The sequence below is a fragment of the Pleuronectes platessa genome, chromosome 12 (assembly GCF_947347685.1).
Source record: "Pleuronectes platessa chromosome 12, fPlePla1.1, whole genome shotgun sequence".
NCBI lineage: Eukaryota > Metazoa > Chordata > Actinopteri > Pleuronectiformes > Pleuronectidae > Pleuronectes > Pleuronectes platessa.
Genome location: NC_070637.1, coordinates 14545154 through 14565902, shown reverse-complemented (window position 1 = coordinate 14565902; position 20749 = coordinate 14545154). Strand labels below are relative to the sequence as shown.

General features: G+C 41.0%; 1 protein-coding gene across 1 annotated transcript; it reads right to left on the bottom strand.

Annotated features, from left to right (window-relative positions):
- Positions 1 to 347: 347 nt before the first annotated feature.
- Positions 348 to 7355, bottom strand: cxcl12a (chemokine (C-X-C motif) ligand 12a (stromal cell-derived factor 1)). Its single transcript, XM_053435982.1, has 4 exons — positions 7195 to 7355; positions 5443 to 5560; positions 4413 to 4496; positions 348 to 2652 (listed from the first exon to the last, which is right to left on the bottom strand). The coding sequence occupies exons 1-4, from the start codon at positions 7256 to 7258 to the stop codon at positions 2625 to 2627; spliced, it is 294 nt and encodes a 97-aa protein (XP_053291957.1). The 5' UTR covers positions 7259 to 7355; the 3' UTR covers positions 348 to 2624.
- Positions 7356 to 20749: the final 13394 nt, after the last annotated feature.

The window sequence follows — 20749 nt, the reverse complement described above, 5'->3', positions numbered from 1 at the left end:
GTAAACTCAGTGTGCAGATGTATTAGTGCTTTAAAACACCTAATTTACTCTGTAAAGCCTCCTGATTAAAGGAGACTTCTTTATATGTTTGCATTCACTGTTTTTTGTCTCTCACGCACATCATGTTTTATATAAAGGACTTGGCTTCACTAGCTTTTCAAAGATTTCGTGCATTTTTTCTAGTGGTTTCCACTGGCAGGTATATGTAACGTGCACATAAAATATCAAGTTAAACTTTTTACATCGCCTTTTATTACACATCAGGCTTCATAGGTTTGGTGACGCCACCTGCATTAAGTAGTGTGTGTTGGCAGTGATCCCAAGAAAGCAATGACTATTACAACTGCTTTTCATTAGTTGAAACCACACATAAGTCAGTGATGCTTAGTGTGTAGTAACATATTATTTTATTGTTATTATTATTATACATAGCATTATTATATATAAGATAGAATGCAAATGACATGTGAGCTATTTGTCGTATAAAGTTTAATGCAAATATTGTCAGTGAACAATTATCTTAAATGCTTTATAGTGGTAGAGATGTGAAGCTTAATCTTAACATTGCAGAGGAGGAAAGCACGTGTTGCTACCTGCAGATTCCGGCAGTGATACCCACATTTCACACAGTCGAACACAATCAGGTCAGACAGTGATTATACAGTATGTGATCAATTTCCATTCCAAATTGGGACAAATCAATGGCTCTATCTCCTCCTGTCTCGGATTTTTATCACGTTTAAACTGGACTTCAAAGCTGGTCAGCAAATGTCGCAAAACCAGTTGCGTGCTGCCACTCAGCGCCGTTTATCTCCCCCCCTTATGTTTCGATCAGCGAGTCACATATACTACCGTGCTCCGCCCCACATAATGCCCTCAGAGGGAAGTTAAAAGTTCATCCCTTTTCAGCCCTAATGTTTTCCTAATGGCCGCTTGTTGAGTTAATAGTTAAATCACAGGCAGGATCATTGTCCTTGTGAGTAAAGCTAAACACATGTTCTCACATCAAAGCTTCAGATTTACCCTCTGACCCACTGGTACAGTAAGATTCCTCCAGCTGTGTGTGTTGGCTCTGGAAAAGCCTGCGTTACACTGACTAAAAACAGGAGGGAGTCCCCAAGCCGAATAAACGTGTATACATATATTTATATTTATGAAAATACTCATAACATACATCATATATTAAAAGAGTAGCTATAACATTTTAAAGATTTCCTTTTTTTTTTACTGACAAGTTTTACTTCGACTGTTTATGGCTCGTTTGTGAGTACAATTCCTTCATTTAAAAATGTTGCACTGAATATATAAATGCATAAAAGAGTACAAAAATAAAACATTTGTATCATATTGATTTCACATATGAGGGGGAGATTTGGATGAATGGATGAACATATTTCCCTAAATGCAGCTGCACATTCATTGATCAAAAAAAAAAAAAGAGAAAGGAACGGGAAAGAGCAAGATAGACATAAAAAATAAAGACTGAAGACAGAATTTAATGATCAGACTTAGTGAGTAATAGTAATTTTTTGTTGTTAAAACATTAATACATCCTATATAAAGTGCATTGCTATCTGCATGACAGTTGTGGGTAGTCACATCTAGGTACATGGGTTTGTTATCAGTACTGGTGCTACTTTGTCTGCTGTAGAAAAACACGGCCATGAGTTTTAACTATTGAATCTGTAACTATTTTCAAAATTGCTGTACACCCTTCTTTCAAATGGACATTCATACTAAGAGGTTATTTCACACAGAGTTCATCTTTTGATGATGGGTTGACTGACACTGATTTAGGATTCCAGCGTATTTTAGATTTATTGGCTCCTACATTAAACATAATTGGGATCCAGCTGCTTACCGGCTCGGGAAATGCTCGGGCCCTTTTTGGAATCCTAATTTCTATCACAAAAACATTGTAATTTCCATTTTACTAGGATCTTGTATACGTTGTGTATACTCATTCTTGGGGTAGCTGGCCCCCGCTGAAATATCATGCCGACAATTAACTTAACATGAAATATGACTCTGCAGCTGTGTTCCTCGGTTTTTAGATGAGAATCCAAACACTACATTTTAAAATCAGAGGCAATCAAAATTACTGGATCTCATGTTTAGGTTAGGTTTAGTTAAGATAAATCTGTTTTCTCTCGGTTCAGCAGGCTCCAGTTTTTTTGCTACTTGCAAGTTAGACCTTTGCCTCGTGTTTGGTGGTGAGAAAACCCTTTGACTCAGACCCAACCCTGAGGTGTAGGTCCTTTACCCTAAATGACAGAAAAGGCCAGAGGAACGAGAGATATCTCCAAAAATAGCTCTTTACTGTGGAAGTCCATTAACAAGAAAGTATATACATTATATTGAGAAAAACATACACTCACAGATATAATTGCACTTCACACTAATAACATCTATGACCTCTATAAAGTGGTGAAAGTGGTGATGGCGACAGACGGTGGTGGAGGCTGGTGGATCGGTGTTCACGGTGAAGGGGTCGTAGATTCGTTCCATGCAAATGGCCGCGTCAGCCCGGCGGCCGGGTTAAGTGCTGTTCAACATACCAGATGATCTCAGGATGGTCCCAATCCTCAGTGGTGACTCAGGAGGATCTCTGCAGGATTTTTATTTCAGTTGGCCTGCTTGTTTTTCCTCATCCTGGAAAGAAGAGAAAAATCTGTTACGAGTTTGATCGTAATGCAAAATAGATGTGAAGACAACACCGTCCAAACATATTCGGGACTGACTATAACACAGTTGGTTGCTTTCTGTCTAATTCATTAAAAACAAGAAGAAGAGATTATAAAACAAATAAGTTTGGCAGGGTGACAAAAATAAGGTTTTGAATCATATCCACTTGGACAAACTCTTGCTGTTAACCTGTAACTAATAAACACCAAGTGAAAATGAATGAATATTTGTTCAGCCATGACTGGAGGCCAAGGTTATAAAGGGAAAGTGCCAAAAGTCGGACTTTATATATATTTCTTGTCAAATGAAAGCAGCTGCTTAACGTTTACAAAGCCAAAATATTTCAACCTATAATTATTGCTGAAGATTTTATTCTATATTCACATTTAGAAAATTATTCAATCCTCCTTTCGTTAGCTGGCCATTTCCAACTCCTGTGTGTTTGTTCAATTGGCGGCTGCCAGGTTTTGTTTTTGGAAACTTCTGAGTTCAATTCTGGTAAATGAAAAAATGACTTGTTTTGATAAATCAGGCGTCTAAAGACGTAATTTTACAGAGTGCTCATTTGCAGCGGCTGCACAGGGATGTGCACACGTTTGCAACACAAACGGTTGATCGTGGGTGGCCACTTCAAATGTTGACTCTGGTTTAAATGCCGAGTCCCATTTCAGCTGATTTGAAAAACAAGAGGAGTCACGGTTTTGTTTACTAGACTTAAGTGCAGCGTTACAATCGTGTGCGTTTTTACACATTGTAAATAAATTTGTCCCTAATTGGAACCACATAAGGCCTGATCCATTGTGAATGAGCGCCATCGACTCTCTGCATGAGCTGTTTTGTTATGCAGAGGACTGTTCACACCTCGACAAGTTAACACTCCACAATCAGACTCAAGACAGACAGTCTGACCGCAGGACTCTGGGCGGATCAGTCTGCAGGCGCTGAGAGTGCAGAGGACTGATGAACATTCTACCTTTGTTTAGGTTCCTCACGTGGGAAGCTCAGGAGATCCACTTTTTTTTTACTAATCTTTATCTGCCTCCAGATCCAAGGACACAGTTTGTTTAATCTGCCCAATGAGGGGGTCAGTATATGACTGCACCGACTTAAGAATGGAAACTTGATCCCTTCCATAAACTTCACGGTGCCTTAGGGTTTTTTCAGAAAAGGGCCTCGATTTTCAGGGCAGAAAGGAGACAGTGAGCATTGCTGTGGACTTTTGGATGTTTAGCTGCTTTAACGTCCATGAGTAGAGGAGGAAGGTATTTGTATAAATTTGCACAATTGTGTCCTCTTGTGTCATATTAAAACGAATCCAAGTGAAGCGCAAGTGTATATTCAGTAAAACGGCATTTTCATACATGAGTATTGTACTAACAGTGATGAAATAACATTACACTGAGAACATATTCAATGTGGTATCATCCCACATCAAACCCACAGTTTGTGTGCGAAAGTGGAATCCGCCTCTCCTCCCACTCGATCATGTATCAGCATGTAACCAGTTTGGCCTACGATATAAGTTGGGCAATCATGAGCTGTCACTCTCACAATGGTGCATTGATAGATACCCACATGCGCATATGCACTTTTTGTTTCCCTGCAACGCTTTACTTTAAATGTCAATAGAGTGGAAGTGACCGTGAAGCGCTTCAGACGAGTTGTCTGAGGAGCGTTTGCTGCTGCGAGCACACAATCCACACAATCTGATTTCCATGCGCACTCACTTGTTGATAGCGTTCCTCATGTACTGCTTCAGCCACCGGACCTCTGGGTTCACACACACCTCTTTGTTTGACTTCAGCTTGGCACTGATCAGAAAAAAAGAGAAGTTTCCCACATTATAGCAGAGCTGAAGATAAAAGGGTGAATTACTCAGCGTGACACTATGTCGACACGCTGTTATCAATGAGCCTGAATTAACATCAACCCGCCACTTCGACACATATGGGGAGCTTTTTCACAGGAGTGTATCAGAGTTTGATAATGACTCTTCCCCGTGTTAGTGAATCTGTTGCATTTATTCACGTATAACATGTGTGCATTCAGGTGCTGTCTCTCAAAGATCAGCCCTGATTGAGCGACCTAATTAATGTGCAGTAAAAATGTGAGTAGATGAAGGCTGAGGAGTCCATCCATCAACCTACGGCTGCAGGCTACATTCTAAATCCAGCGTACCCCGGTGGTTATTAACAGGAAGGGTTAAGACTGGATCATATGTCTCCATGTTGGCGCTCTGTTTTTCACCAAAATCTGTTTAACTCTTCCCTCTTTTCCGCTCCATTGTGATCAACCACAGTATATTGCTGTTTCCCATCTCTAAAATTCAGCCAGTACAGGCCAAAACAATGAATGGGATCAGACCGAAAGTTTGTAAGCACAGTATGCAGAGGAAACACTGTGTGACAAGCAAATGAGAAGCACACCCAATTAGAACCCACAACTCTGCTTTCATGCTGGAAACAAAACTGCATCCAATTTCCACCTTCCTTAGACGGAGCACTTCCTGTGGATGTGACAGTAAAAATCTCCTGCTTTCTGTGGATGTGTATGAGGCCGAAGGAGAGAGGGGCGTGTGTGTGTACACACACATTCACAACTCCTTTCTCTAACCTGTCACCTCTCTTGATTGATGGTGAGAAATGTCCAACGAGGACGGACCCTGTCTGATTTTTAAGTGCCGGGATAGAGAGCGTGCACCTCTGCGTGTTAGCGTGAGCGCCACACATTGATATCAGTATGAAAAAAGATACTCACATGACTTGGAAGGGGCAGTTGGGCGTGTTGATGAACCTGAGCTCCCGGATGTAGACCCGTGGAAGGTTGTTAACTGTCGAGCGGCAATAGCATCTCTCCACCAGGCTGATGGGCTTTGCTAAGAAACAAAAAAAAACATTTAAGTATCAGTTACACAAATAAATATTTAAAGCAAAGCATGTTTCATAATGATTCAAATAAATAATAGATTATATGAAGGTAATAATCTCCAGTGGTAACTGAGATACTACATAATATAGGATAAGAGATCATTATTATTATTTCAACAATCAAATTAGGTGAACATTTTATGATGTAGCAAGCAGATAAATCCATATTTCATATTATCTTTGACATTGCATGCAGAGCCACAACAATTCTACAGAAATGTGTCCATACGTCCAAACAGCCCGCACACTGCACAGCTGTCCGATTTAAACACTCATCTTGGGTTTGCTCCTGGCTGGAACCAACAATCACCTTTTTTAACTTTCTTTCTTTCTCTCTTTTTTCCTCATCCTAGTCTGGGGTTAAGGATTTTGAGCCTCATACAGATTGTTAGGTCCTATATGAGACAAATTGTAATTTCAGATTTTGGTAAACCCCCAAGTAATTACTGATTTCTTTCTTTCTTTCTACAAACTCACACAGAACCCTCTTCTTAAATTTATATCAGCATTTTGCAGATCCCAGAAACACTAAAATTCTTTCATTCATATACACAACTGTGTGGTCCTTAAAACGTCATGATGGATGTTCAAAGTTTCCATTACAACCTCAGCTTGCAGGTTTGTACACAGTTGAGTAATGTGGAAAAATAAATAGGATTATGTTTTCCTTTCTTTACTCTCTATTTGAGAAAACCCACAGTTTACAACGGAAGAAAATCAAACGTGAAATTAAAAAGCTATACTACATTTTGGGAGGAGGTCAATCGGGACAAGAATGTCCTTGGTAGAAAGTAAGAAAGTGAAACTAATGGAGGGCAGGAGGTCTCACTAACAGATGGTCAGAGGTAGATTAAACTCGATGCTAATTATTTATTTTACACCTGGTCTCAAGCTATTACCACAATAAAAGCAGCGACACCTTCAAGTTGTGTGATTGGTGTCGCCGTGAAGACTACACGGCTCTTTTGTCTTATTGCTGCCTCATTTGCGCGTAATGAAAACAAAGAGCAGAACAAATACACACGTTGATCAGTAAAGAAACGGAATTTCATTACAAGAAAGGAAGAAAACACATGTGCAGCCAGTTGTTTATGTTATCGCCCTCTGAAGAGCAAGCTCACAAACATTAATCCAATGTGGTAATGATAATGGAAAAAAAAATGAATTAAAAGCCAGAAGAAGAATGTTCAATTTAGATGAAAAGTATTTTGATAACATGTAAATATAAATTAGGCTTTTTAACTGAGTTTTCCAGAAACTTTGATCAAGATTTTTTTTTAAATAGGATAATAGGAAGCATAGTTTAATATTGACAAAAGTCCATTATGGTTTTAATTAAGTACAAAAAGTCAACAGTTGTGAAATGGTTAAAGCGGATCTAACGTTCCTTTCTAGTTGTGCATTTTTACGCAAACTTTAATGACATTTTTGCCACATGAATAGAAATGAATCTTTCCAAGGAAACAACTAAAATGGTATTTTATAAGTTACATTTAATTCTGGTTATTGTTCACCGACAGCTGCAGATAAAAGTCTAAATAAAGCGGATCGGACAAGCGAAAGAGCAAAAACACGTCCATACCTTGAGCTGGCGCATATGTCACCACAGTGAGCGCAGCCACGAGTGCCAACACTTTGATATCCATTCTGCGTTAATGCCACTGAGGGTTGGTCCTGCGCTCAGTAAAGTCCAGAGGAGATGTGACTGATGGGACCCCGCTGCAGGAGAGTTAAATTAAACTCCACTGTCAAACCACCTATGAAAACACAGCCACTTCTGGTGCTGGATGACAAAATAAAAGCCCAAAAGGCATGTATCTGATTCTCATGAATGGATGAAATGTAGAAACGTGCAACCAAACCAAACAGATGTTATATGTACAAAGTGTGTAGTTCACAAAATCTATAAGCGATTGTTGACTTTGTTTCCACAGCGTTTGTCTTGATGATGCTTTTATTTTGTAAAACAAATGTCTTGTTTCCTGCTTCATTGGCTGGATTCTGACGGGCTTGAACAGGCAGCCAAGTTACGCACAGCGCTTAATAGAAATGCAACAAACCATCACTTTCACAAACATAAACACATACACAAGGAGAGAGGGAGAGAGAGAGAGAGAGAGAGGGAGAGAGAGAGATAGAGAGACAGTGTTAACCAAATGTGCCTTTATCTGCTTATGTTCCCACAATGTTCTAAACAGATTTAGGTCCCCACAACACAAGTAATAGCCTACTGATACAATACATGGACTATTTTTGGCGAGCAAACTTCACAAGAAACCGATTTAATCTCATTTTTTATTTTTGCGCTTCTTTATTATTTGATTAAACCTAATAAGAAACACATAATTTGCCCACAAGGCTATCACTGGACACAGTTTCCTCAGCTCTACATGTTCCTCCTGGCTGATTCTGAGGCTATGAAAAGAAACAGGAGACCTTTTAGTGCATGTGTTTGTTTTTAGTCACGGTTTGTCTTCTCGGGGCTTCATTGGCCAAAATTAATTAAAAGCCAAAAGTGTGACTGTAGATGACTCACACGAGCATCAAATGTTCAGTTACATTGATGGTTCTAGTTAATAGACAGTGGAGATGTAGACACAAAACACACACACACACACACACACATCACACACACCAGAACACATCGCACACCTCACAACTCGTGACTTCATGGAAAGGAGTACAGCTTTTCTCAGTTTCAGTGAATCACAATACAATTGCCTTTATATAGCCTGCTGAGCATTTATAATGTGTGTGTGTGTGTGTGTGTGTGTTTGTGTGTTTGTGTGTGTGTGTGTGAGAGAGAGAGTGTGCACCCTCAGTGTTGTGTTTGCGGTATTATTAGCGTATTTAACAGAATGCAGATGTGAAGTCAGTTTCCAGACATTTGGCTTTCATCTTCCAGAGCGAACACCCCAGTGTACGTGTTTGAGTGTTATATGAGTAAATGTGTCATTTCAGTGTGTGTGTGCATGTCAGAAGACTATCCTAAATCACAAACAATCCTTGTTTTTAGCTCTGATCACACGCTGTACTGTGTTTTCGCCAAATACACACTGTGGACTGAATGCAGTTCCACAGTATTAGGCTCCATCCATATATAAACATTTACATATCAAAAACGATTTCTGTCCACATGATAATTTTAGCTCTGCATCAGTAATAATCCCCCGTCCATGTTACACAGCGGAAAGTTCACTGGCATGTTTGTGCCAGTGTAAACAGGAGGCTGATTATCCACTCTGCAGTTGGCTGCTTCGTTACCAAAATTACTAAAACCTGACAATAACGGTGCAAAGTAAGACAAAGGATTTGTTTTCTGGATCGACGACAACATGGAACTGTTAATGGCAGCAAGTGTTTACAACGATTTGCCGTCACTGCTGGTCGTGTGTGATAAGAACCAATCAGGAAGCATGTGTGGGTGACAGCGTCATCGTATCCAAACGCCTCCGTTTTAGCGGCTCAAATTCTCCTGAGTATTGTGGAACAGGTGTGACCAAAGCAACAGTGATGCATTTTCAATCAGAAACGTAGAAGTGTGGATGTGGCGTTGGAATATTCTGAAATCCCTTTACTCTGTGGATAACAAGAGTAAAGGGCATTCGATTTTAGAGTGAGGATTTGCGTCCACAGAGCCACGTCAATAATGTGCATAAGCCATTGGTTTTGTTTTATTCGTTCTTTTAATTTATTGCAGACATATTCTCACATCACACAGCTGTGGGAAAGCAAACCACCTGCTGACAGTTCACTTTATCATGAAAATGAGTGAGAAATAGAAAAGGGTACTTCAAGGAGAATAACAGAGTTTGCTTCTCGAGATTTACTACATCTTGCCACCATCATGAGTAAAGTAGCCAACACATCATTAAACGCACAATACCTCTCCCGTCTCTCGTCCTCATTAATGTTGATTATGAAGTAATTTCACAATTAAAACGTATGTGTTAGTCCGTGCCTGTTTATCATTTGGCGTCTGATGTTTTGGCTCCATACTGTGCCGACAGTTTGGATGTCCGTTGCTTTAGATGACGCCATGGAGACCAGACGGAGCAGAGGAGCATCAGCTGACAGCTCAATGGACACATATTGACTTCTCTCACAGACCACAAAGGCTAATGTCGAGTGAGTGTGTGTGTGAGAGACAGACTGAGAAGGTAGAACAAGCAATGGGGGGAAGAGCGCGGCATAAAAGCCCATGTATTTGAGTAAGGGTCTCTCAGCTGGGAGTGAAAGGTGACTTCAGAGGGTTCACAACAGCTCCTCAACCTGCTCGCTCTCACACAGGATGCCTGGCATGTCACCACAATACACACCCCACGTCCTCTCTTCTACTCCCTTGCCAAACCTGTGTGAGCCTGCACACAAACAACAAAAGTGTGCGGTATGCGCAAGCAAAAATCCCCAAATGGAAGTAATTTGTCTTGAACACACACACACATGCACAGACACAAGATATGTGATAGATATAAATGAGGGCCATCCTGCGACATGTCATGGGAGAGAAGTCAGAGCACATCCAAGTATTTCAACATTTCTGCCGCAATCAGTGAGATTTACTTTCGTCTGCTGAGGTGAATGGACTGTAGTGGTGTGGTTGCATAAGCAGAATTGGCAGCACATCTTCTTGCCCAATGGTTTCATTCTTTGTTGCATTAACAAGTTCCCGTTCTGCATCTTCCCACAATAAAACACTCTTGTTACCAGGAATCTTTCAAATAAAAGTATCACCGGGGGTGTCGTCTTTAAAAACAAAACAATTCTTGTTTTTTCAGTTGGCTTGTGTGTTTCCATGAAGTCTTTCCATTGACAGTGGTGGAAGTGATTTGCATGCACAGTATGAGCTACCTGGTTGCTCACACCTGTCTTTAGTAGCTGATTTGTCGTGCAGTGTTCTGTGGGCCATCTGTCTGTTTTGGGAGGTCTCGCTCCAGGGGTCCATCTCCTGCTCTCTGCCTGAGTAATTTCTTACTGTACGCTCAAAGAACAGTGAAAGTGCTTTTTTGAGCGCTAGTGTAAATCACTTGTCTGGTTTTCCTCTGAAGCTCCGAAGGCAGGTTTCCTTCACATTTTGTTCTTTAGCACTCCGAAAATCTTGAAAATGTTTCAGACAAGCCAAAGCCGATCATCCCTTCATCTGTTTCTATTTTTTCTGTCTGTTTTGCCTTCTTTGCAAATTGTTTTTGAATTTACCTTACGGGCATTGCATGTTAATACAGGTGTGATGACAAAGCAAAAGAAAACAGCAGATTAAAATGAAAGAGGGAAGAAATTAAACAGATTTCTGATTCAAACAAGAAAAAATGCACCACTCACATTCATACGTTTGAGTTAATGGCAATGGTGCCCATTCCCCTTGAGTGGAATGACGTCATGAGTTGCAGAACTGCATTGTTGTTCTATTGCGTTGCATTGCTTTTGCTCTGTACATCAAAAGTTGAGCACAGCGCTGCACAAACAGAGGCATCAACCAGTCAAATTGCGCTTAAAAAACACTTGAGCACTGTGTCAAATCACGTTAATTCAAGAGGAGGCATTTGCAGCTAGCGAACCTGGTGAGTACTGATCTGGTTGTGGAATTAATTTTTCGGTGTACTTCTTTTATGCATCGTACTGATAGCTAGCATGGCACGCTAGCATAAAAATGCTGTGTTTCACCAAATAAAACACTGTGATTATTGTCGTGCTGCTATGAACTTTATACATAATCATGATATAACAAATTATACTGTACAGAATATTCTATAGTGTCCTGTTAAGTTTGATTCAAGAGTCAAAAGTATGATAGGTATTTTGCATTTCCCCCCCTATTTTGTCAAATCTTACATTTTGAGAAGAACCCTGACATCCAATGATGCTTTTCCTAAATATCTTTTAAATAATTTTTTTATCTAAATATCTCAAAAGCTCATATGACTTCATGTTGTTCCATAACAGTTACACCCCATTTCCAATCAATCTCCATTCTGTCCATGATGATGACAAACTATGAAACCGTCATATGCCACTAGGCTGTGAAACATTCCTTAACTACTATTCACGTTTAAACAGAGACCATGTGACCGAGGGGGGCAGGGGTATGGATGGTTGAACATATTATGGTGGAGTGGCCAGTTTTCCTTAGATCAGACTTTGGTTTGAGGAGGTACAGGCAACTGGTCCCAGTGGGGGATCTGCCACTGCTCCATTGAGACTCTGTGGGTCTCGGGGTCTGCTGGCCAAGCCTTTGTCTGGTTTCCTCCACATCCTCCAGAGAATCACGAGCCCTGTGCCTTCACACCGACATATGGACCACCTCAATGGCCTGTCAACTAAGTCTTTAGACATAGATGTCGAGTCAAAGAAGACACACTGCTTTGGACAATAGCCTTATAATCACTTGTGGGTTTCAAGCTCCTGCAAATAGAGACATTACAAGACATTCCCTGCCTCAGTTTATGTGCTTATTTGTTGTGGTCTAATTAAACCTTCAGGTCAAATATCATGGCACAATTTCTCTCGGTTTCCTGGAAAAGGTCTTACATTTTTTTATTCTTAGCTGGCACTGTCTCCACAGTTCCCTCGCAGCCATTGCTAATTCTTTCTCTCTAATACCGGAGCTCCGGAAAATGTCCAGACGATTGGGTAAGGCCTTTCTCTGGGTCAGACACGTTAACAACAACAGGAAAATGTTTGAGATAGTTCAGGTGAGGGTTGGCATCTGGGTAGAGAATGCAGGTTTGGGAAACACATTCGATTAAAATGTTCAACTAAGATCCCTTTTCAGTTGCAGCGCACAAAATCCTAATATTGTGACTTCAGGCACGATACTAGAGCTGATGGAATATTAATACCAAACAGAAGGGTAAGATTTTGTCTTTTGATGATAAAAGAAAAAGGTATTTCCCCAGGAACTCAAGGGATTTTACATTACACTATAAAGTTGGATGGGAACCAAATGCCAGTTTTTGCTACTTTTATGGTTTCAGCTGTGAGCTTATGCCGGAATCGAGCCACATGAACCACAGCTGGTGTGGAGCTTGCTGGTAAAGGACGCTGGAAGATCCGCAGGGTTTGACACCTGTCGCTGTCTGGCCATAGGAACAAAAACCCCTCAGCTGGCTTTGTGATGTTGCCCAGGAGGAGCCGAGAAACAGACAACGCATGGTAGCACTGCTGAATTGCCGTTTTGAAGTCGAGACCGATGATCTACCGTAGCTGTGCAGGCAGGTTATCGTAAATCGAGGGAATGCTGTAGCGTGTTCATCAATTTTCTTAGGTTAGGTGTATTAATGAGTTATAGCGGCTTGTGATACACTCTTCAAAAGGTTAGAAAAAGATGAGACTGGAAATTGAACTTTAAAGCGTACATTTACAGAAGTTTCCCAATTCTGCATAAGCTGGAGGCCGTGAACCTTGAACTTGTATATAGACACGTCCGTCCACATGGTTGTTACTGTGTGGCGACCATATTCATAAACACACGCTAAAAACGATGACAGATACACATACGCAAACGCACATTTTCTCACAAGCAAAAATCTCCTGCTGTTTATTTTGTCACTGAAACTTAAAAAAACCACAACACTAACAATATGGCCCCGTGCTTTACTCCCGACCACATGTTTAATCGCTGACAAAGGCACTGACACACAATCCCTTTCTCTGTTTATTCCCCTATGTCTTTTTCCTACTCCTCTTTTGTTTCCCTTTGCTTCTTTGGATCTCAGATTATTCAAAGATCCATCACACAGTTGATGTTTTTGGCTGTGCCTTAAACCCTGATGCATTTGGGCGATAAAACGAATAACTCTTAAAAATACACATGGAGCCTGTTAATGTTTCATTATTCATTCCTCAGTGTCAAATATTGTTCTGCTCATTGATCCTGTCTGTCATCGGGCTGGTATGTGGCCATGTAATGTTTCTGAGAGATGCTGAAACAGGTGAGGAGGTGCCCGAAACAGTTGAGAGACACTAGGACATAAATCACCATGTAGAGTTTCATAGTTTTATTCAAAATAAAACAAATGTAAACATATTCGTATTAGTTTTGTAGATACATTTAGTCTTGCTGTGTCAGTGTTGTCTCGTTATCATAGGATCAAAAAGATGGAGTCTGCAGTTGTTCTGAGTTTTTACACCTGATAACAATATAATTTTATTACCATAGTAATAGTTCCAGGTTTGAAAGTGAACCCATAAGGTATCTGTCCTCTTGACACCCGTTTCTTCCTGTTCAGTCTGCGAGAAAGGCCCCTTGGTGTTTACGTCTGGCAGAGCAGAGCAGCACTAAATATTCAATAACACAACAACACTATAATACAACAGTGGTAACAAATGAACTGGCCCTAAAAATACGAAATTGCTACCCATCTACAGGCTCTCAGAGAGATGTGTTTACATTTTGGAATATCAGAAGCTCATCGAAGGCGCATGATAAGACAGAGAAAAATTATTTTGGCTGAAAATATAAAACACATCTCAAAACTCAGCCAAACCTGCAGATTGAAAATGATTACAGTAAAAGCTTAATGTGGAGAAATGATGTCCGTGTCTCCGCAAAGAACACTGCATGTATCTTGTTCCCCAGACTGATCAATTATCGTGGAATTTGTCTTTCTCTTTTCCACCCCCTGCTTTTAGGACAACCCCCCACCAGATCCTTCTATTCTCAGTCCTCCGCTGAGCCGTAACACCACAGCTGCTGTCTCTTTACTGCTGCCCCATGCCCAGGTCACTACATAAAACACTAGAGCATTTAAAGAGAGTTAAGGCTACAGCTGTCAATAGGGCGGCTTAACATTGACTGTCACTTTTTATGTGTGCGCTTTGTAACATAGCAGGCTGTAACAGTAGGCAGTCAAGCAGCGCGGCCTGCCCGGGCACACGTCTGACGCTGCAATCAAATGTCTATTAATCAGTGGGAGGAAGCAGGACCAGCAGAGGAGTGAAGACAGAGGATCTTGTCCTCTATCACACGGACAAATAAGATATATTGTTACATGCTATTCATCTAACGTGGCGTCTTTGAAGTCATTCCCGAGCTGGGAAGCACAGGGTGATTTTTCAACAGGGCATAAATGAACATGAAGGGGATTGTGCACTGATCCACTTGCATATGAAGTAAAAATCTAATGATACATAAAATGTAACCCAACTACACTAACATTACGCTAAATAACACTTTATGTGCTTATTGGAATATAATACTCCCTAACTACCCAGAAGTCGTCATCAACTCTCCCCACCGCCGGGGCCAGTGCTGGCTGATGTGCTTGGCTTGGAGTCACACAAGAAGTCAAACATGGAGCAAACTTCTGCTTACTAACAATCCGGTGTACCGCCAGATGCTTCATTAAGTTTGACGTGTTCCTCCTTTTACAAGGATGTTTTCAAACATTTTGTCGTCTTGTCTCCTCGAGTTTGAGGTAGCTATGAGTTAAATGTAAACTACAACGTTACATGCGGGACCAGGACAAACAGGGATGAATATAAAGATTAAAAAAATTGATTTAATGAAAAAGAAATATGTATTTTTATGCTGCAAACAGATTTGTGGAGCTATGAATGTTCTCTGATAATTTTGTGGTGAGTGTTGACATGGTGGTTGGTTGACATGGAGTTATTCGGTTCCCCTCCTCTGCTGTTCTTAGTGGTGTGTGTGATCCTTGAGGCCGCCTGCAGACTCCCTATCAGCACCACTCGTACGTCACCGGTGTTCTCTGGAGAGCCCAGTGGATGATGACAAATGAACGTGGGACATGAAGGAGAAGACTGGCAGAAGAGAGGAAAAAACAGGAAGACAAGTCAGCAACAGGTAAGGACGGAGCAGAGGAGAGGTATGGATCATGTAGAGGAAAGACAAAGTAACAGGAGGTGAGGGAGAGAAATGAGCGGGCAGCTAAAGGTCTGTTTCCAGAGCTGGCTTTGATTAGTGACTGTTACCGAGCTCTGGTCCTCATTAAGTCACCACAGCGTGGAGGTGCAGAGAGAGAAAGAGAGAGAGAGAGAGAGAGAGAGAGAGAGAGAGAGAGAGAGAGAGAGAGAGAGAGAGAGAGAAAGCCGACTTGTTCTGGGAGGATGGACAACGCAGAGTCCGTCCCTGTCCCGCTTCACATCACCTTTTCAAACTAAGGTTACCCATAATTCAAATTCTGATCTTATTGGTTTTCCACTGTGGAATTCACGCCCTTTACTGGTGTGAAATATGTGTAAATAAGATAAAGCGATCTTCACTGGGGAGCTAGAGGCTTCACCTGCTCTGAAATGTTTTGGTATCTTCATCAGTGAGGCTGCAGAGTTGGGATTTCAAAGGGATATTCACAATAACAAAGGCACTGGCCCATCTATCAGATACAGAGGACTCACTAATGAGAAGGAATCATTCTTTAGTATGAAGGGCATTACAACAGGCAAGTTCAGAACAGCCAATAGAGCCATAAATATCCTTTCCTTTGGACCACTAAGAATACACAGAGAGTTCTGGTATGTTTAGATGATATTTTTATAAGATATGTAATCTTTAGTACATAATGCAAATGTAAACCATCATCTGGGGAAAAAGTTAAAACTTGTATAAAAAGTCCATGTTACTAATTCTAAAAGAAATCTTGGGTGAAGAGTATGAATAGTAAGGAGAGAAGGGGCAGGAGGGGAGGAGAAGGGTAGGTAGGGAGGGCTATTGAGGGTTAAGTGATCGGGGGGAGTCCAGAGGAAGGGATGGTTGAGGGAGTGGAAGGATGAGAGAGGAGATTAGTGACAAGCTCCTGCGTTCAAAGAAAAGCCTTGGGAACATCTTCCTCCATTTCATCTCTCCTCCTTTTCATTCTCTCTCGCTTCTTCCGTTCTTTCCTCTACTGCTTTTCATTCTTCTCTCGGTTGCCCTTCAAGATCTTCAAGGTCTGCAAGAGTTCCTGAAAAGGAAGAGACAACTTAAGTGTCAGCATTTTCTTTTTAAAAGTCTAAACATGAAACAAACCTACAATCCATATTATTCAAATCAAAATGAGTTGTTATAAAGTACCTGAAGCTCAACGCTCTGCGGGATCAGCAGTTTGACTTCTTCCTCCATCTTGCGTGAGCTCTCTTGCTCAGCAGACAACTTCTCCTCTGTGTCCCGATCTGGTTTTGCAGCTCCTCCAGAACTCGTCAAAATCGTCCTTTCAGTTGTTTTCAATTCGCAGGTTCTCTAACTGTGGGAGCTCAAAATTTTATTTTGCTTTACTTTCATAATCGTCTTCATATCTTCGAGCTTCCTCTCCATCTGTCAACAAATACACATGATTTCCACTACAAACTGTACTGCATGCTCTACCCAGGTGCCCCCCCTCCTCTGAACGCTCCAATAATTTTCCTGATGTTGTGACCACGTCGGACTCTGACAATCTCCTGCTGTGGTTTTCATAAAGACAAACTTGTTTCAAGTTTTCAGACATGAACTCAGAAAAATGTCTGGACTTTATGTCTGGAAATTGATTTTAAGTCAGGGCACATCCACACTATTACGTTTTAGTTAGAAAACACACTACCAGCAGTGAGAAAGGCAAAATTAAACAATTGTGTAATCGTTTCAATAATTTTTAGTTTAAATATATAATTTTAAAACATATAAGAATGAATGTAGCCTTTGTCAGACTTTAGTGTTTAGCTAGCTGAGTTTAACATGTAACATGTGTTGCTTACACAAAGCAACACGCCTGACGACACACATAAGGATCAGTGTTGTGTTCATATAGGCAGGTGTTGCCAAACACTGTGAGGTAGTGCGACAGAAAACCATTCAACTTTCAACGAGAGCTCATTTGTTTCAGTCGCTGCAGGAATAGCTGCAGGATTAAGTGCACACTTTGAGGAGCCACACCACTCTTGAATGAAAGCAATGAATGGTGAGTGGTGGTGAAATAAGATCAGTTCATCCTGTGCTTCAGAGGGACAAAGTGACACATGAAAAATAGTCAGATTTTCACTTGTGACTCGCCAAACCCACAGTGGAGCGTTTCCAACAGCTCGAGCGTCTTTTATGTTTCACTCTCTCTCTTTGCCAAAGCACAGTGATGGATTTTCTTTCATGGAGGCAAGAAACAAGACCAATATATGGAGGATTTAGCACCTCATTCAGTTTGGCTTCTCTCTACTCCTCTCCTTACACAAATTCTCATCTTTAAAACAGCTTGATGAGGACCATGTGAGTATGAACATTTACATTTTTCGTTATAATATATTTCAGGGTAATTATTGTTAAGGTTTAAATTAAAAGTTTCTTCAGTCCAAGCCAATATTAATATGAAAAACAATTCCATATTGGCCCCAAGAGTCTCAGTATGCTGCTACAAAAGTTACCATTAGCTTTGAGGTGCATATGTAGAATTGAATTAATCAGAACAGAGCTTTACCTAGGCTGAGTTTGTATCTGTTCATGTTTGTCAAATCCAGCCAATTGTGGTCATCACCATTTGTTAGTGACAGCGCTTCATTGCAAAATTTCCCAGCCACAAATGAACTAAAAGAAGAGGAAAAAATAAATAGGCACCATCATTTTTCACAACATCTGACAGGGCTGAGAAACCTTCACCGCATTACTGGCCCAGAATTCAAAAGTTTAAGGGACAAGCATTATTGTGGGGCAAAGCTGATCTTGGGGAGGTACATTTTATGTGTAAACTTAACATTCACACATAAAACATTAGAGTTAATTGGAACACAATAATATTTCAATGAGACCCTTTTTTGCTGGGGTATTTGTGTCAGTGTGTGTGTGAACAGGAACGGAGGCTCCCGGTGGCCTTACCTCTGGACGCTAACAGGACTCCCTTAACCCCAGACTCCTCGGACAAAAGCAGCTTTGTGTCTGAGAGCTGTTTGTGCAGTGAAAAGGTTTCGGGAGGTGAATGTGAAATAAGGTCCTCCCTTTTCTTCTTTTGCAACCATGTCTTTCACTTCCTCGCTTTACAAATGTATGGAGGCCATTAAGAGAGAATCAAGACCATTCAAAAGGTGTATAATGGTCAAGAAGCTGCGATAATCCGCTGTTCAGATGTCGGCTGGCCGTTGAAATCTGAGCTGGAAGTGTATGCCAGTCTGTCTGTGTGGCAGCTTTTCAGATATGGGTTTCCCAGAGAGCACAGAGAATAATACAGAGACCAATCACTGTTTATCCTCCACCTCTCCCTTTTTGAGACAACTCACCCTCTTTGTCTTTGGTCATAACACCCGACACCAGTCAAACAGGCAACAACCATTTCTTGCATTTATTATGTGTAGAGAAATGGAGGGCAGCATATTTCCTGGATTTACACATGATTCACACACACTTAGGTACAGGATGTCAGGCGCTGAGCTATATGGACATGATGCTAATAAGGTTTTTTGTGCAAAGCTTAACTGGGCAGTTAAAAGTGTAGGTTGGTGATGATGATGAGGGTTTACTGCAACCGACCCCTTCATGAAATCTGTCTGGCTTCCAGACCTCTACAATAATCACAGCAGGCCTCCTTACGTCTTATTCAATGTGGTCGAAGAATTAGAGCAGCATTTGTTTGTTGCACCGGACGGGATCGTGTAGAGCGTCTGTACTTGCATCAACACGCTTTAACACCGACCTTCTTTGGTTTGGACTTCTGGTGCTTTCAGTCCTTTTTTAGCAAGATCCTCATCGACGGACCAACATTTAATCCGACCAAAAGAGGTTTTAGTTCGGATCAAACTGAACAATGGTCCGGACCACTTGCAATGTGAAAACAGTTTTTTGGGATTGTTCGTCATATCAATTGCAGGATGCTGAGGTGGCTATAAACAATAGAAGTGGCTCACAGGATTGCTTGTAATCTACGACGAGGACGTTCAACTTGCTGGTAGAAAAACCAAAGTGATGTTATATGGGATACAAAATTACGGCAGTGAACTGGTTCTTTCATTTTCTCCATTCAAACATAAAGATGAGTTTATTTTCTATGCACTTGATTAAAAAAAGTCAGAGAACATAACAGTTGAACTGATAACATGTCCATGAAAGACGCAAGGTGTCTACAAACCAATCAATGTCAGTTTTAGTTAGACGCAGCCCATGTAGGTGATGATGGTAGGATGTACGTAATACAGTCTTTAGTCCGCTCCCTAAATTGAGATTTGAAACCGTAACGTGCCAGATCAAATGTTTAACAGTGTAACAAACATATGAATCTTGATTTGGTCCACAGTTCAATCTCTGAAGTGTGAAAACTCTTCCAAGATAAAGCCGTCTGTGTTAATCTCCCTCTTTGATGTAACTCTTCCTTTCCATATTTTACTGTTGCCCTCAAATTCCTTTTTATAGTCCCTTCCTCTTCCTCTGCTCGTTGGGTATCCCTGTTATCAGGTGAGGCTGGTTAGCAGGTCTGTGTCACTCTGCGGGTTTGATAAGAGACGTCTTGTTCCCAGGCCTGCGTATAGGCAGGGCCAGGTGACCCAGTGTTGGCTGCCTGCTGTCAATTTGCCTGACCAGACCTTGGGGACCTACAGGGGGCTTCTGGGAAGCGTCTGAGCCTTAATGCACTATCTCAAAGCTTATAAAGCCTGATAACGGGGGGGAAAGGCCAGAGGAAGAGGGGGCAAGAAAAGCACTTTCATTCTGTCACATTTTAACACATATAGTGGCTATAAAAGGGTTAAGAGGAGATAAGGGGAATTGATTTCAGGGTTGATGGTGTGACCTTCTGTGTGACTGGTAATGAGGGGATACAAAGGAACCATGGCTGTATGGATGAACGGTTCGGTGGCTTTACTAGCTGCTGTGACTTGTTGGAACAGACAGGATGTGGATCTCTGCTGTTTGCAAGTCTGTCATTGTTATATTTTTTAAGTAGACCTGAATTACATTTGTTTCCGGGGTAAAAGTTACAAAATGAAAAAAAGTTTATTTGAGAAATATGCTTGTTCTCATTCTTTGAGATGGATATAAACTGCTTTCAAACCTACCTCGGGATAACACCCGAAAATCTCCTGTTGCATTCTTCTTATGTGAAAGACAAAGTTCATGTCTGACAATGGCTAGAGAAGTTGCATACCACCCTAAAACATGCAACACAAGGCTCTGTCCAAAGGCTAAATGAACTTCTAGCACACAACAAAAAAACTAAGTGTAAGGTGTGATCCTATTTGCTCTCTTAAAAACAACT

What these genes read in the sequence shown, in the direction of transcription:
- cxcl12a (XM_053435982.1), bottom strand. Translation starts at nt 7,258, where the DNA reads ATGGATATCAAAGTGTTGGCACTCGTGGCTGCGCTCACTGTGGTGACA. An exon ending in AACTGCCCCTTCCAAGTCAT is followed by an intron (nt 4,497 to 5,442) that starts GTGAGTATCTTT and finishes TTTTCTGATCAG; the next exon opens with TGCCAAGCTGAAGTCAAACA. An exon ending in ATGAGGAACGCTATCAACAA is followed by an intron (nt 2,653 to 4,412) that starts GTGAGTGCGCAT and finishes TCTTCTTTCCAG; the next exon opens with GATGAGGAAAAACAAGCAGG.